Raw genomic sequence first — 17,575 nt, 5'->3', positions numbered from 1 at the left:
CTTAGTATTAAGAGCTCTAATTCTTTGGAACTAATTTCCTTTATAATTGGAAAAACTAAAATTGTGCAGGAAGTCAGAAAGAAATATATGTAGGAAGAAAAACAAATGGATACCTCAAATGGCTCATAAAAGGAAAAAAAACCAAACTCAGTCCTAACCAGACTTATGAATTCCTTTTGGTGATCTTAAATACTGATAAGTATATCAAGGTAGGAGAAAAGAAAGCAAACCTTTTTGGAACCTTCATTGTATTACAATGAAAGCATTTGCTTACTTCTAAATGATTTGCATACTGGTAGGACTGAGTTACACTTCTTTACATTTTAATCTATATGCTAAATATAATTCAGTAAAAATATCTATATCTACATGTACGCTTAATTTCTAGTAGAAGGCTATATGAAAATTTTGACTTTGAAACTAGGATCGTAGAATTCTGGTTCTAAATTTTAAAAAGCCAAGGAAAGACCATTAAAAACTACACGTACATAATCTTAGGCTCTTCTTAGCTAATTTCTCCACAAAGCAAAAATGGTAACAATTATAATGGTTCCATCGGGGAACAGTTGTACAGCCCAGAGTGCGTGCTCCTCTAGCTCCTAGAATTTCCTCTCCTATTCTTTAGCTTTTTTTGTTCTTTTGTTTGTTCCACTTCCTGGGAGATTTCCTCAACTTCATTTTCCAACCCTTCTAATAAGTTACTCATTTTTGTAAGGGTATATTCGATTTACAAGAGCTCTCTGCTGTGTGAATTCTTTTTTTTTTTAAACATCTTTATTGGAGTATAATTGCTTTACAATGGTGTGTTAGTTTCTGCTGTATAACAAAGTGAATCAGCTATACCTATACATATATCCCCATATCCCCTCCCTCTTGCGTCTCCCTCCCACCCTCCCTAACCCACCCCTCTAGGGGGACACAAAGCACCGAACTGATCTCCCTGTGCTATGTGGCTGCTTCCCACTAGCTATTTTACATTTGGTAGTGTATATATGTCCATGCCACTCTCTCACTTTGTCCCAGCTTACCCTTCCCCCTCCCTGTGTCAAGTCCATTCTCTCTGTGTCTTTATTCCTGTCCTGCCTCTAGGTTCATCAGAACCCTTTTTTTTTAGATTCCATATATGTGCGTTAGCATACGGTATTTGTTTTCTCTTTCTGACTTACTTCACTCTGTATGACAGACTCTAGCAAGACCTGTATGCAAAAAACTATAAGACACTGATGAAAGAAATTAAAGACAATACAAACAGGTGGAGAGATATACCATGTTCTTGGATTGGAAGAATCAACATTGTGAAAATGACTATACTACCCAAAGCAATCTACAGATTCAATGCAATCCCTATCAAATTACCAATAGCATTTTTTTACAGAACTAGAACAAAAAATTTTACAATGTGTATGGAAACACAAAAAGACCCTGAATAGCCAAAGTAATCTTGAGAAAGAAAAATAGAGCTGGAGGAATCAGGCTCCCTGACCTCAGACTATACTACAAAGCTACAGTAATCAAGACAGTATGGTACTGGCACAAAAACAGAAACATAAATCAATGGAACAGGATAGAAAGCCCAAAGATGAACCCATGCACATATGGTCACCTTATCTTTGATAAAGGAGTTAAGAATATACAATGGAGAAAAGACAGCCTCTTCAATAAGTGGTGCTGGGAAAACTGTGTGAATTCTTAGAATCACATCTTGATCCTTTTTTCATGGACACAACATTTTATCTAAGGATATTGATAGTTTTTTATTACTTGAAGTTTTCTTCTCCAGGCATATTGTTTCCTCCAAGATGCTGTCTGCTCTTGGTTCTATTTGTCTGTTATATGAAATGCCTTCCTTACATATGGATCTTTGGGTGGCTGTTCAAGTTTAACAACAGGGCTCTAATATGTTATCTGGGAATTTCTGTAGGTGTGGGCGGGACTTGGTGGGTGAGGCTTTTTTTGTGAGGTGCTCTGGCCAGCCTGTTTCATTAGGGGGAAGTACCTTAAGTCTTTTATCTTAGGCTAGTCAGATTCTCAAGAAATTTCTTCAATTGTCTACCTTCCCCCAGGAGGGACAAAGTCAGCTGCCAGTGTCTGGCAGCACAGGGGGAAAGAAGGCTGGTGGACACTCTACAGCCAATACAGAAACTTCCACCAATCCTCCTTTCAGTAGAGTAGCCTCACTCTCTACTGTGCCTGGTGTCCTAGGCTTCTGCAGGGTGATGGAGTGGCAGCTGGCTGGCTACACAGGGGAGCTGAGTGGGTCTAGAGGTCTGATGCTTTGTCTTTCAACTGAACCTACAGTTTTAGCCCCATTTCACTCCCCCTTCCAGAGGTTCCTGGTGCCAATTCTTCAGCCTTTTGGGGGGGGGGGTCTTCAATGATGAAAACTGGGTTCTTAGATTTTCCTACTGCTGACCTAGGATCCAGCCTTCTTGGGTCTGCTAACTCAATCACAGTCTATCTGCTTTCCAGCATCCAAAATTTTGTTACTGTTGATGCCTCTTCCTTTTCACCCTCATGGGCTTATGCCATTAAGAAAATCTCTTTCCTGTCATTTTAGTGGAGACTTAGGAGCAAATGGACCTAAATATGTGTTCAATATACCATGTAGAGTTATGGTATATTGTTCAAATTTCTTAAAATTCTGAAAATTTTTAAAGAAATTCTCATACCAGTAACGAAGATTTTCTTAAGTTTTAGATCACAAAGCATCTTTAACATTCATTTTCTTTGAAACTGATGACAACTATGTAATGATAAAGATTATTGTTTTATAGATGAGAAAAACCAAGAAAAACGAAGAGGTACACATCCTTTATTTACAGCAAACAGAAAATGTATGTGCCAAATCTAGAAGTTTTTGTTTTATAAGAATTTATTAGAAATGTTAAAAATCAAGAAACCTTGCATAAAAAAATCCAATTTTCAGCAGCTTGAAAAATTGGAAAATGGGGCAACACTGGGCCCACACTCCCCATGGGGACAACCATTCGGAGTTGAATCTGGACTGCCTCTTTCAGGTGGGGCTGAGCCCTCCAATTCACCCCACCTCCACCCAGCTACTTCACTCATGTGTTACCAGGAGACATTTGAATTTGAGACCAGAAAGAAAGAAACCAAGAAAGAAAGGCAAAATGGAACTTAATATATATTCAAAAATAAATCTATAATGCAAGCCACTTCTCTGGGTCTACCCAGTGTCCACCTTGTCTAGGTTAAAGGGGTACCGCAGAGATTAGAAAAGTGAGTAACAGGCACAAATGCAGAGAATATGCATATTTTATCTCCTTTCCCCCACACAAGCTGCATATACTTGTGTAAACATTTGTTGATTTCTAAAACATGTCTAGTACTGCAGACAAATGTGCTGGGACGAAAGGAAATGAAGTCACTAAAACAGCAACAACACTAATTTACCTGGCTTGGTTCATCAAGGTTGCATTTGATGATAAATTCCCACAGGGCCTCAGGTGAGGAGGAGGGGATAAGGATATCCAGGTGCACAGGGGTTAGGGATTTTTTCCTACTTACATCCATAAAGCCTGCTTTTTTTCTTTCTCAACCTGCAGCAAAACTGAAAGAGACATTACACTCCAGTTTAACTTTAAATTTTATTCCCAGGATCCTCTAAATAAAAGCAGCTCTCAAATCCTAGCTCCAGCTTAGCCTCTAACCAGCAGGGTACTTGGAAAGAGTCTACCTTTCAGGACCTTGGATTCTCCATCTGTGATTGAAGATGCAAATTACATCTCCAACTCTGCTAATCTCCTGGACCTTCCCCTGTTTCTTGCACCTGAAAAGTTTCTGATGTCTCCCCAGTTGGGCTGGAATGTCCTGGGGTTTTTTTGCTTTTTGCTTTTTTTTTTTTTTTTTGGCATGTCTAGCATTTGTGGAAAAAGATGCCCTAACCAGCTTTAGAAGGCACAGAACTAGCTTTTGAAAGTGGAATAAGTTCTGCTGGCTCAGAAGGATCTCAGTATTTTGCAGATCATTTTGCTCTCAATGGTCCTTAAAGAAGCATTTGCCTAGCTATCCCAGCCTCCTGCAGGAGAAGGGGACTGCCCTGACATTAAGGCCATGTGAGCGGGTGGAATTACAGGGGTGACTGTTCAAGCCAATCCAGACAAGGAATCATTAACTGGTTGGAGGAACCAGAGCCACAAAGAGTGAGTGCTGTGACTAGGGCTGGATCTCCATTGTTCATGAATTTACTGAGTGTCTACTCTGTGCTAAGGCACTGTTTTTAAGCACTGGAGACCAAAATAAAAATTGAGATGACTCTTGCCCTCAGGGTTTAATATAGTTGCTCTTAAGTCAGGATTAGAGCAGGGGTTGGCAAACTCTAGCCCAGGCAGGCTGTTTTGTCAATAAAGTTTTATTGGAACGCCAGCCATGCTCATTCGTTTAGGTATCGGTCACCGATGTTTCTGCACTACAACAGCAGGGCTAAGTAGTTGCAACAGAGACCATATGACCCACAAAGCCTAAAATATTTACTATCTGGCCCTTTACAAAAAAGTTGTCGATCCCTGTGTTAGAGGAAAGCACTGACATATAACTAAGAAATGAGACAGGTAGTCAGGGAACATAAATGATTTGCATAATAAAATCTCAAAGAGCAAGGAGGCTGGTTGAACTAACAAAAGCATGAATTTTATGAGGCTTGACACCTTTGAAGAGATAAGTCAAAATAAAGTTGCTCCTAACTTACATTTAACAAATGCAAATTAACTACATGCACTGGTTTAAAACACGCAAACAACTTAAGACAAGCCAACTACTTGATCTGTGCAAACAGAAAAAGGGTGATCAGTTCCAACTTCTAAAGGAAACTGGTTGTGATGAGTCCAAATACAAAAACAGGGATACTGTCATTTATAGGTGCTCTAAAGGATTTTTCAAGGGTAATTTTGACTCTGCTTGATTTTTCCTTTAGGGCACACACTGAACTTTGGAACCTAATGCATGCACAGGGTCATGACTTCACAGTACTTAACACTAACATGCTAAAGGACCTGTCTCAATGAACAGGTAAGAATGGTTTGTATGGAAATTCCCTGGAGGTCCAGTGGTTAGGACCCTGAGCTTCCACTGCAGGAGGAACCGGATTCAATCCCTGGTTGGGGAACTAAGTTCCCACAAGCCGAGTGGTGCGGCCAAAAAAAAAAAAAAGAATGGTTTGTATGTTACACTCTGTTTTTTTTATGTTTTCATTTTTAAACAAAGGAAGAGAGGCTGCTTTAGCACTTGGGGTTGATCAAAGCAGTCTGTTTTCTTTGCTATTTGAAACACCAACTAAAATCAAACTGGTGTTAAATCTGAATTCCTTCTAAAGAGAATGCTCATTAAATACAGATAGCCATAGCCTGGCCCTGGGGAAACCACTGGAATTAATGAGTGTTTACAGTTCTTGCCCTTTCATTCTCCAACAGCTTAGACAAATCTCAAGGGACTGCTGCTGAAAGCATCCTGCTGCAAATAACAAGAAAATCACCAAGCTTCAAGCAGAAAATGCCAAGGACAGGGGTTGGGGAGCAGATTCTTCATAAGAACACCAGGTGCTAAGAAAATACGGAGGAATACGGTACCAAGGGTACTTCAGTATATTGTGGATGCTGCCATTGAGATGCAGGGTGCATGTCCGCTTGGAGGACAGGCTCCAACTTTCCAAGCCACTGTCCTTACATGTAAAAGCTCTGAGGTGCGCCCAAAAAGGTGCACAGTAGCTGATGGAGGAGTTAGAGGTAGTAAAAGTGTGCATATAGAAATCAAACCTGTTTTGTAAAGCCCACTGTAGACAGCATGCTTCAGAATGGAATTTGGCTGTATTCCAGAAAATAAGCTGCATTTCAGGAAGGACATTAAACTAAAAGATTAGAAAACATGGGAATTCCCTGGCAGGCCTGTGGTTAGGACACGGCACTTTCACTGCTGAGGGCCCGGGTTCAATTCCTGGTTGGGGAACTAAGATCCCCCCCAAAAAGAAAAGAGTGTGCGGGTCCTCCCCCATGACAGAAGGGGGCCTGGGTGATGTACAGTCTCATATCCACCAAAAAATGCCAGCACACTTCCAAATGCTCTGAGAAAGAAGGCTTTGCACTAAGTCATGACACTACACACCCCATGGAAAGTTAATGTGCAGCTCTACTGTACCCCATCGCATCCTGACTCAGGAAACACAGGCTCTGTGGGCCTGAGATTTCAGCCCAGCCTGAAAAGGCTGATGAGCAAAGCCTTAGTATTTTCCATCCAGGGGAGAAAAGATACATTTTCTTACATCTCATGACAAAAAACAACAATAACAACAACAAAACATAGAAGAAGAACCTCAAAGAGATATGTTGGTTCATTAGGCTGCTTTTTCAATCCCCCTCCCCCAAAATGCTGCCCTAGGGGACAGCTGCAGTGTCTCCACTGGTAGCAAAGACATTTTCAAGAGTCAACAATAAAATACAAAAGTAGATTTACAACACGCTAAAAATATTTGCCTCCTCCGGCCCCAAAACAACGCTAAATAAGTAAAGAAGTCTTTTTCTTTCCCCCACTCCTAGCCCTTTAGCTTGGGACTGGCTGGCAGTGATTTGTCCAGCAAGTTATTCTTCCATCTGTGCCCAGGCCTCCTCGGCTTTCTCGTAGTACTGGTTGGCCAGCCGGCCCTTCATGGCTTCCATTGCTGCCTCGGCTGCCTTGGTGTACAAGTCGCCTGAAAGAAAGTAAAGTGGGGCACAGAGAGGTGAAGCACCTGTTATTTTTGCCACCCAGTGTCCCCGACCCCCTCTCTAGAAGATCACCCTGAGGTTACCCTTTCTTGCCTCTCCTTCCACATAACCTGGGTGGGGCTCTGGGTGGGCATGTGATTCAAGCCTGGCCAATCAAAGCACTTCCCCATTCCCCACCAGGCCACAGGGACTGGTCCACATTTAGGCACAGCCAATCAGAGTAAGCCATCTCAATAAGCACAGTGATTGGTTTAGGGATGGGTAGGTGATTCCAACTGAGCCAATGAGAATCAGGCTGAGGGCTTTTACAGGGCAAATTGGGAATATATGAAAGTAGAAAAGATAAAGTATAAGAAATAAAAATTATGAACAACCTCATGTCAGTTCTGGACAGGTTTTGCCACCAAACGAATTTATGCAAAACATATAAAAACACTTGGTTTTCAGAGCTTTTTGGATTTAGAAGTTTCAAATAAAGGATTGTAGAGTTGCAGTATTATTTGCTTGATTTTGTTACACCACCTTAACAAAAAACTTTTAAACTTAGCCTCATCCTATACCTGTGAAATCAGGAGTTCAGTATGTCTATCATGTTATTTAAAAAAATACATATAGGGACTTCCCTGGTGGTGCAGTGGTTAAGAATCCACCTGCCAATGCAGGGAACACGGGTTCGATACCTGGTCCGGGGAGATCCCACATGTCGTGGAGCAACTAAGCCCATGCACAACTACCGAGCCAGCATTCTAGAGCCCGCGAGCCACAACTACTGAGCCTGCACACCACAACTACTGAAGTCCACGCACCCTAGAGCTCGCACACCACAACTACTGAGCCTGCGTGCTGCAACTACTGAAGCCTGCGTCAATAGAGCCTGTGCTCTGCAACAAGAGAAGCCACCGCAATGAGAAGCCCACACGCTGCAAGGAAGAGTAGCCCCCACTCATCGCAACTAGAGAAAGCCCGCATGCAGCAACGAAGACCCAATGCAGCCCCAAAATAAAAAAATAAAAACATAAATACACATATATATATATTTCATATATATATAAAAGTGTGAATCAACTGATGAATGTATAAACAAAATGTAGTATCTATACAATAGAATATTATTCAGCAATAAAAAGGAATAAAGGACTGATACATGCTACAACATGAATGAACCTTGAAAGAAGCCAAGACACAGAAGGTCACCTATTATACGATCCCATTTATATGAAATGACCAGAATAAGTAAATCTATAAAGATGAAAAGTAGGTTAGTGGTTGCCAGGGATGGAGGGAGGGGGAAATAGGGAGTCGCTGCTAACAGGTACCAGGTTTCGTTCTGGTGTGATGGAAATGTTCTGGAATTAGGTAGTGCTGATGATGGCATAATACTGTGAATATACTAAAAACCACTGAACTTTACACTTTAAAATGTTGAATTTTATGTTATGAAAATGTCAGCTCAATTTGTGAATTACAAACAAACCTCCCAAACTCCTAATATTTGACTATTAAAATAAAAATGTTCATCTGCATACCAACTGCATAAAGCCCCCTTCTAAGCCAGCATCATATGGGTATCCAGCCTGGCAAAAATACAGGGCCAGTACAAATCTTTCTCCCAACCAGAACTGAAAGAAGAGACTCAGTCTTGCATGTTGTTGTAATTCCCAGCGAGACAGGAATTATGTCTCTCACTGTCTAGCACTGTCCCACCCCAGGGGCAGGTCTGCCAGGCCCTACCTGATCTCTGCGGGTTCTTCTCCAGCCCGCAGCCGCCTGTGAACAGCATCTCTGCCTCCCTGGCCAGAAGCAGATACCGGGGCTCATCTTGCATCCCATCATACTCCCCACCTTCATCACAGTCAGTTGTCTCCAGGGCAGTGTTGTACCAGAGTAGAGCCTCTTGCCAGCTTTGGGACCTTGCCAAGAGATACAGAGGAAAAAGAGGGAAGTTACCATAGCAACAGGGCAGGAAGGAGGAGGCCCATCAGCAGGAAGGGTAAGTCAGGAATCCCAATGGGGCCACCACCTATGATTCAGGACGCATAGTACCCAATGCCACCACATCTAAAGGGTGTCATTCACATTGTAGATTTACATACTTATTACAATAGTGGTCAAGCATTTTCCCTAAAAAAATTGGTACAGTACAACAATTTTCCAACAGATGGAAGTAGAGCATCTTGAGGAAGGGGAACACTTTCCTCATTTGCACAAAATCACCCTATGGGAATTCCCTGGTGGTGCAGTGATTAGGACTCAGTGCTTTCACTGCTGTGGCCCGGGTTCAGTCTCTGGTCGTGGAACTAAGGTCCTGAAAGCCACACAGTGAGGCAAAAATTTAAAAAAAAATCACCGTATGGGTGATTTTTGCATTAGCAGTGGCTGGTATCCCAGCCAATTTGCCCTATGACTCACACAGGAGAGAAGGTGGTTGGGGGACTCTTTGTCGAGGCCTCCAGAACCTTCTCACAGCAGTCACTCAGCCTCATCTTTTGCTCTGCCTCTTCTGGCCAGCTCTGGCTCTACTCCAGCAAATGCAGAGTTTACCCGGAATAGCTGACTTCCCCCTTCTGGCTCTGCCCTCTACCCTCAACTCTTTCTCCTACTGCAGCACATGAATGGCCAAACCACCAAGGGCGTATGCTGAATTCAAGTTCCAGCTGAATCTGAACAATACAAAATAAAGAGCAAAGAGGGCAGTGGGCTCTTTTCCTTGGGGTGTACTAATGCATATTACCAAACATGTGAGTAACTATTTAGAGTACATCAGGAACGAGCAAAGAGAGACACAGATAAGAAGGTCTATGGGCCTCATGAAATGTTCCAGGAGCAACAGCTATATATTTATGGACCTGGCTCTACCCTCCAGTCTTAGCTCCTGTCAACCTCCTCCCATGCCAGGCTCGTTGGGTCACGTTCTCCTCCCCGAACGTGCCAGCTCCTGTCTGCTCCTTGGCTTTTGTACTTATTGCTCCCTCTGCTTAGAACGTCCTTCCTTCAACTCTTCCCATACCTGGCTCCTCATCTCTCCAACCTCAGCTCAACTTCTTCAGAGATGCTGTCCCCAAACACCCTATTTCTTATAATCACCTCAATCTGTAATTCTCCTGTTTACTTATTTACTTGCTTATTATGGTTTCCCTGACTAGAACATAAGCCCCAAGAAGGTTGGGACCTTGTCTGTTCTATTCACTGCTGCATTCCCAGGGTCTGGCAAACAGCACAGCCTCTCTAAATGTCTGTTGAAGTGGCTGGCTAGGATGGTGTCAGGAGATAACTTCCCTTTTTTATAAAATAAAATGGAGTCAAGGTTATTTGAAAATTACTGGTGACACACCCAAAAAATCAGGGTTTTAACAGTGGATTGGAAGCCACTAAACTAGATGATCTCACTTCTTTCAGCTTTGACCCTCCCCAGTCTTGAAGGGCAAGGCAGAATCCCCCCAACACATTAAATGTAGAAGAAGGGAAAGGGCCTACTCTCTCCCCACCCACCCCTACCCAACTCTGCACCCAGCGGTTAGCATGTCTACCCTGCCTTGGAATTTCCAATGACTTTTCCTTGTCCTATGAGATGGTAACTTCTAAGGGGGTCAAAACCCCTTAAAATGCAAATAGCTGACCCTCAATTAATGCTCCCTGAATGGAAGAGGCTGGAGCTGGTTGGAATGAGGAAGAAGAGTAAGAAAAAGACTATAGCAGAAGCTACAGAAGAAAATCTTGATAGATTTAACTACAAAATATTAAAAACCAGCATGTCCCCAGACCCAATAAACAATGGTCATTGTGTGGCACATGTGCCATCCCCTGCCCCCCCAAATCTATGATAGCCATCTCTCTTTTTTTTTGGCCACACCTTGTGTCATGGGGAACTTCCCACACCGAGGATCGAACCCATGCTCCCTGCAGTGGAAGCACGGAGTCTTAACCAAAGGACCACCAGGGAAGCCTTTTTTTTTTTAATTTAACACTATCTTTTTTTTTTTTTTGGTAGCCATCTCAGAAAATTTTTTTAAAGCCAACTCATATACCAGAGTTAACAGTGTTAATATATTAAAATTTTTTACACGGAATTCCCTGGTGGTCCAGTGGTTAGGACTCCATGCTTCCACAGCAGGGGGGCATGGGTTCAATCCCTGGTTGGGGAACTAAGATCCTGCATGCCACACGGTGGGGAGGGGGGGGGAATATATATATATATATACACACACACACATGAATATATATATATATGAATATATATATATATATATATATAATTCTTACAAATCAAAAACAAAAAAACTATTGTCTCAAATTAAAAAGAGAAAGTAGACAGAGGACATAAGGAGAAAACACATACAGCAAAGATTTTTTTTAAGGGCCTCAGATACAGATATTCAATGCCCAGCTCCAGCTCCCCACACCCATGCGGTGGTGCTTCCCCACTGCACTCAATGGGCACCACAGATGTTGGCATTTGATCAGACACAATTGTGTCGTGTCTGTTTTGTTTACCTCCCCTCCATGCCAGTGTAATTCTGAGTCCCCTAAGAAGTAGGCTAATGTACAGTCCACTGGAGGAGAGGTGAAAAGACCTAAGTTTTGGCTCCACTACTTACTGGCTACTTGACTATGGACAAGCCCCTTCACTTCTCAGAACTACAGTTTACTCATCCATAAAATAAGCCCCCAAATGCCTGCCCTGTCTGTGTCAAAGAGATGTGTTGGTTCATTCATTCAAACAACTACTGAGCCAGGCCCTGCACTAAGCACTGGGACTGAAGAGATGCAGGAGACCCAATTCTAGTTCTCAGTGAAATAAAATCACAGATATGAAAGTGCATCCAAATATAGGGGAGCATTACTGTTACAACGCAGTAGGTAGCTGACAAATGTTTGCATGACATGTAATTCAGGCAGGTTGTCATGTATCCAGATGTTTTAGACCCTGAGAGCTTGATGTGACAGACCCACAGCCCTGACTTTCCTTCTAAACCCAGTGAGAGGGACATGAACACTTGACCCACAGAGGAGGGAACTGCCAAACTGCCCCAGTCCTGGAGGTTTAGACAATGAATGTGCCCACCCTGCTCCCTGCGCCTGAGGACAACAGGGGGAAGCAGAGATCCACTGGGAGCCACAGAGGGTGAGCAATGGGTCCCACTAAGAGTTCAATTCCCCCAACCATCCTCTGCTCCTGGATTTCTGGGACCTCCCACTGGCCAAGCCAAAGAGCCGAGATGAAGCTGCCATTCTCCCCTCTTCCCACCGCAGAACCCAGTCCTGGCATCTCTGCCAGAGGGATAACCGAAAAGCTGTTGACACCTGCAGGGTTGTAGCCATCAGGAGTCTTAAAACCACTCTGGAAAACTCACACCAGGCTTGAACTCCCCTGGAGCTTGCTTCCTTCCCTCCCCTCCCTCTCAGAAGTGAAAAATAGTAAGAATAAAAACAAAAGTAGGAAGAGTCAATTAAAATCACCCCTAATTCTAACATCTAAGGACAACCGCTCTGGACCTCATGCTACATATCCTTTCAAACTCTTTCTCAGGCACATCTTTACATAAAATGGCTAAGATGCCATTTACCTCTCACTTTATGTGCCAGGCACAGTGAGGATTACAGGCAGCATCTCATTTAACCCTCATACAATGACACACAACCACCCTAGGATGCAGGTTCTGTAATAGCTTCCATTTTACACAGTGAAGAAACTGAGGCCAGGGAGGTAAAACTACTTGTCCACGGTCACTGGGCTGGTACTCAGGGGAGCCACATCTGGAACCCAGGTCTGTCCTAACACTGGAGGGGAAGCTCCCACCTGCAGCCCAGGTTCCCACCAGTGTCACCTGAGCCATGGTCACAGTACCTGTCTGGGCTGAGGTTCTGGCCAGTGTCAAAGGCTCGTGCCACCAGGATCATGGACTGTCTGTCGCCAGCTTCAGCTGCCTTCAGTAAGTAATCAAATCCTTTGGTTTTATTCTCTTCTGTCTCCTGTTAACACAAACCAAAGACGGGGAGAGAAAAGGAAATGAGGCTTACACGGGAGGGGCTGCCAGAATCTCACTCATCAATTTTCCCTGTTTCTTGAATTGTTTTGAGAGCTCCAGGCTGGGGCTGCGGTAGAATTGCACATCATGAGAAAGAGAACAGGGCTTCCCCTGCTGCAAAGAGCTCCTGGGGGTTCCCATCAGGCAGGGAGAAATGGAAGCTTAGCTCACTCCCGCTCGCTCTCCTCTATCTGCTCTGATTCCTCCAGAGACCACATCATCTCTCGCCTCCAGCAGGGGCTCCCTGCTTCCAATTCTTTTTACATTTTTTAGCATCTTTCTTGAGATATAATTCACATAACATACAACTCACTCATTTAAAGTGTACAACTCAATAGTTCTTAGTATAATCACAGATTGTGCAACCAGCACCATAATCAATTTCAGGATATTTTCATCAAGCTGAGAAGGATTCAAAACACCATACCCTCTAACCATTACCTCCCAATTGTTCCATCCCACCCAGCCCTAGGCAACCACTAATCTACATTCTGTTTCTAGAGATTTCCCTATTGTGGATATTTTATATAAATGTAATCATATAACATGTGGTCTATGGACTTCCCTGGCGGTCCAGGGGTTAAGAATCTGCGCTTCCCTTGCAAGGGGCGCGGGTCCGATCCCTGGTCAGGGAACTAGGATCTCGCATGCCGCTTGGCTCAGCCAAAAAACAAAACAAAACAAAAAACATGTGGTTTAGTGTGACTGGCTTTTTTCACTTGGCGTAAATTTTTTTTTTAATAAATTTATTTATTTTTGGCTGCATTGGGTCTTCGTTGCTGCGTGTGGTCTTCCTCTAATTGCAGCAGGCAGGGGCTACTCTTTGTTGCAGTGCGTGGGCTTCTCACTGCAGGGCTTCTCTTGTTGCAGAGCACACGCTGTAGGCACACGGGCTTCAGTAGTTGTGGCTCGCGGGCTCTAGAGCTCAGGCTCAGTAGTTGTGGCGCATGGGCTTAGTTGCTCCATGGCATGTGGGATCTTCCCAGACCAGGGCTCGAACCCGTGTCCCCTGCACTGGCAGGCAGACTCTTAACCCCTGCACCACCAAGGAAGCCCGTATCCAGTCCCTCCTGATCTCATTCCCTGTCACAATTTCCCCCCAGCACTTAAGAACAATGCTTGGCACAGGCAGTGCTCAATAAAGGTCAGTTATTTTTACTTCTGTTGGAAATATTTTCATTTGTTAATTATTATCTGTATTACAACCTTATCTGCCTGAAAAGTTTGCTGTTGTGAATAAGAACCTAGGACGGTGCCCAGAGTGTAGGAGATACTCAAAAAGCATGTGCTGGATAAATGAATGTCTTAGCAAGACAACAGGAAAAGGCCCTAAGAATGGGGGCTTTGGGGAAAGCGGGAGATGGGCCAGCAGCCTTTCAGGGCATGTGGCCATGGTTTTCTTTGCTGCCAGATTCTGTCCTGGAGAGAAAGGCCTTTGGGACACCTGCAGATGAGAAAACTGAAATAGCTTCTACATCCCTTTACAAAGGTGCTCGGGTGCAGTTGGTGTAAACAGCCTGAGATCACAGGGAGAGTTACCAGGGAGTCTCAGCGAGAGCGGTCTCCCCAGTCCTGGCCCCTAACCACTCATCCTGGACCCTGGCATTCCTTTATTCAGGCCTCAAACCCTTCTGAGTGTCCTCTCTGTGCCAGATGCTGGGAGAACAGGCCAAACGCAGTGGGTACACTGGAGCCGGCTCTGCAGGCTTGTGAGAACCGATGTGAAAGCAAGCCAGTCATAAAACACAGCCATTATTAAAAATTAAATTATGTACACTTACAATTAAATGAAAGGTAACAAATACCCAAAGGTCATCACTTCCTAATTATTTTACTATATTTTACTGTTGTCTGTCCTCTTGAGGTTATTTATATCTATTGCAGGGCTTCTCAACCTTGGCACTACTGGCATTTTAGATGACATAATTCTGTGTTACAGGGACTGTCCTGTGCATTGTAGATGTTTGGAAGCATCCCTGCCCTCTACCCACTAGATGCCAGTTGCACTCCCAGAGTTGTGACAACCAAAGATGTCTCCAGACACTGCCAAGTGTCCCCTGGAGAAGGAGGAGGCAAAATGACTGGTTGAGAACCACCAGCCTGTGGAATCTTCATGGTGGACATGCTATATAATGGTGTGCTGTTGTGCGTTTCCTCCAACTCCATGCTCAGTGATGTCATCTTAGTGCTTGCACATTGGCCGTGGTAGAAGCAGTTATACCACGAGATGGCAAAAAATATTAATAATGCAGATTAATTTGAAAGTGTGCCGTATCTGTAGCCATTACATTGTGACTAGCACAAGAAAATGGAGAAACATTCTTCAGTATTTAAAACTATTGTCTGATTCAGCAAAGAAGTTGCTCGTATCAGCAGCAAATAAATGAAGTTCCAACTCTGACAAAGGACTTGCTTATTTCACTTTCATCTTACTCACTAAAGTAAGTGAAAGTATCAACCAGTATCTAATGTCAGAACTTCATGCCTCCATCAACTGCAACCAAAGGTGGGCTACAGACATGAGTTCCACAAAAATGAGCGAAGGAATTCTGTAAGGATCAATTGACTATATAGAATTCACAACAGAGTATTTTTATGATTTGTAAACTGTATGCTCCACGTTCCTTATATCTGTAAATGTATAATAAACTTACAAGTAGATGTATAATAAATGTACATACATATATGTGCAAACATTCCCTCCCCACCTGCAAGAGCCAGTTGTTAAGCATTTATCAGCACACCACTGGCTAAATGAGATATATTCAGTCCACTCCTCAGATACATTCATGCTCCACTCCTCAGGGAGCATGGAGACGAGAGAAAGAGGAACAAATCAACTGCCTGTCAAAACCCCCTCCCCCAACCAAGCCTGCCCTTCACCATCTAAAACAGGAAATAAAAATGGTTGTAAGTTACCCCTGACCGCATGCCAAAGGATGTATTTGACTGAACCATATGAAACTGCCAATATTCTACCTTCATGACCTACAAAAATGGTTCAACTTAGTATGTCCAAGTCTGGTCACTGCAGCAATTTTTGAAATATCATAAGAATGGAACCAACCCAAGTGTCCATCAACAGGGCACAGGTTAAATAAAGTACCTGTACAATGGAATGTTACTCAGCTGTCAAAAAGAATGCGGAAGCTGTCTCTACAGCACTGAGGGAAAAAGTCTGCAGGACACTGCAGAAATAGGGTCTTTCCAAACAGACAGATGTAACTAGTTAAGATGACGGCAGACTGGAGTAGGGTGGGCCCTAAACTCCATAGGACGGGTGTCTTCGTAAAAAAAGAGACACAGAGGCACAGAGACACACACACAGAGAAAAGGCCATGTGAAGATGGAAACAGAGATTGGAGTGAAGTACCTACAGACCAAGGAACACCCAAGATTGCCTCCAGTCACTAGAAGCTAGAAAATCATGGCCTGTCAACACACTGATTTTGGACTTCTGGCCTCTAGAACCGTGAGAGAATGAATTTCTGTTGTTTTAAGCCCCCCAGTTTGTGGTTATTAGTTATGGCAGCCCTAGGAAATGAATACCCTCTTGGAATTACATGTGAGAAACTAATAACGATGGTTACCCCTTATCAGGAGAATGAGAAGATGGAGGAAAAGGTGGGAGGGAGATTTTTCACTGTAAACCTTTTCACATTAAAAAAACTTTTCGTCACATGAATGTATTAACTATTTTAAAAGTTAAATAAATCAAGGACTTTTGGGTGTCTTCCCACACCCTCTTCCAGTCTGAGACCCCCAACCTGCTGGGCCATGGCGAGGCCCACAGAGGAGGGCTGGTGCCCTGTGCCCACACCAGGTCCAGCCTCGTCCGGCTGCAAGCCTGGCCCACGTGACAGAGAGCTGGAGACATTTACGCTGGGAGCACGTGCACACCAAGGGCCTCTCAACTTCTCTAAGGGAAGGATCACACTCCCTAGGCCACGTCAGGTCCTGTCCACTGTGCCCATAGACCAGGGGAGTGATGAGAGAGCAGGCACCCTCACGGGTTCCCATCACACCCATCCTGCCCGGGCCCCTCTCCAGCCTCATCTCCTGCACCTTCTCACGCTCCACACTCCAGCTGCACTGATCGCCTCCTGTCCTCTCACCCCAACCCTGTCTCCCCAGGGCCTGGGCCCGCGCTGTCCCCTCTGCCCACGCTCCCCCTCCCACACTCTGCCTGGCTGACTCCACTGGGCCTGCAGGTCCACCTTAGGGATCACTTTATTCATTCGTTCCACAGACGAATGCTGATTTTCTAGTGTGTGCCAGGTCTGTTCTAGCCACTAGGGACAGAGCTGGAACTGCCAATCAAGAAACCCCAGCTACGGCCCTTCCTCATTTATTTGCAGTAGCATCTGCTGCTTCTCCCACCGCACCACGTCGCAACTGCCTGGGAATGTGACTGTCACCTTCCACTCAGTCCCCAAGGCCAGAGACCAATTCTATCAGCGTCAACTAACTTGGAAGTGCCTGGTCCCAAACTGATGCTCGGGAAATTTCTGAGGCATAAACCCAGGGAGGGAAGGGTGATGGGTTGACTGAGCCCCCGGCCCCCTCACCTTCAGAGAGACGTCCGCCAGGATGTGGTGGGGCAGCTGCGAGTACATGAGTCCCAGGCCCACGATGGCCTCCAGCTCGCCCAGGTCGGCCGCGTGCTCCAGGTGGAAGATCGCCGACTCCCGGTCCCACTCCTCGTCCTTCTCGCAGAAGCGCCCGCCCTCATGGTAGCGCACCATGGCCAGATGGACCTGCCACACAGACGGCAGGTGGGCCTGGCTGCTTGGAGGCCGCAGCCGCAGCCAAGGGCCTCCCAGCCAGCCTGGG

At 44.5% G+C, this 17,575-nt stretch overlaps 1 protein-coding gene across 1 annotated transcript in view; it reads right to left on the bottom strand.

Moving 5' to 3' along the window:
- Nucleotides 1-2,796: 2,796 nt before the first annotated feature.
- EEF2K (eukaryotic elongation factor 2 kinase) overlaps nt 2,797-17,575 on the bottom strand; it is a 61,193-nt gene continuing 46,414 nt past the window's right edge. The window contains exons 15-18 of the mRNA XM_059896017.1: nt 17,311-17,499; nt 12,562-12,686; nt 8,448-8,626; nt 2,797-6,700 (exon numbers count right to left, since the gene is read on the bottom strand). Coding sequence (XP_059752000.1) covers nt 6,591-6,700; nt 8,448-8,626; nt 12,562-12,686; nt 17,311-17,499 — 603 coding nt within the window. The 3' untranslated portion in view covers nt 2,797-6,590. The remainder of the gene's footprint in view (nt 6,701-8,447; nt 8,627-12,561; nt 12,687-17,310; nt 17,500-17,575) is intronic.

This window comes from Balaenoptera ricei, chromosome 15 (assembly GCF_028023285.1).
Source record: "Balaenoptera ricei isolate mBalRic1 chromosome 15, mBalRic1.hap2, whole genome shotgun sequence".
NCBI lineage: Eukaryota > Metazoa > Chordata > Mammalia > Artiodactyla > Balaenopteridae > Balaenoptera > Balaenoptera ricei.
This window is presented reverse-complemented; position numbering and strand designations above follow the sequence as displayed.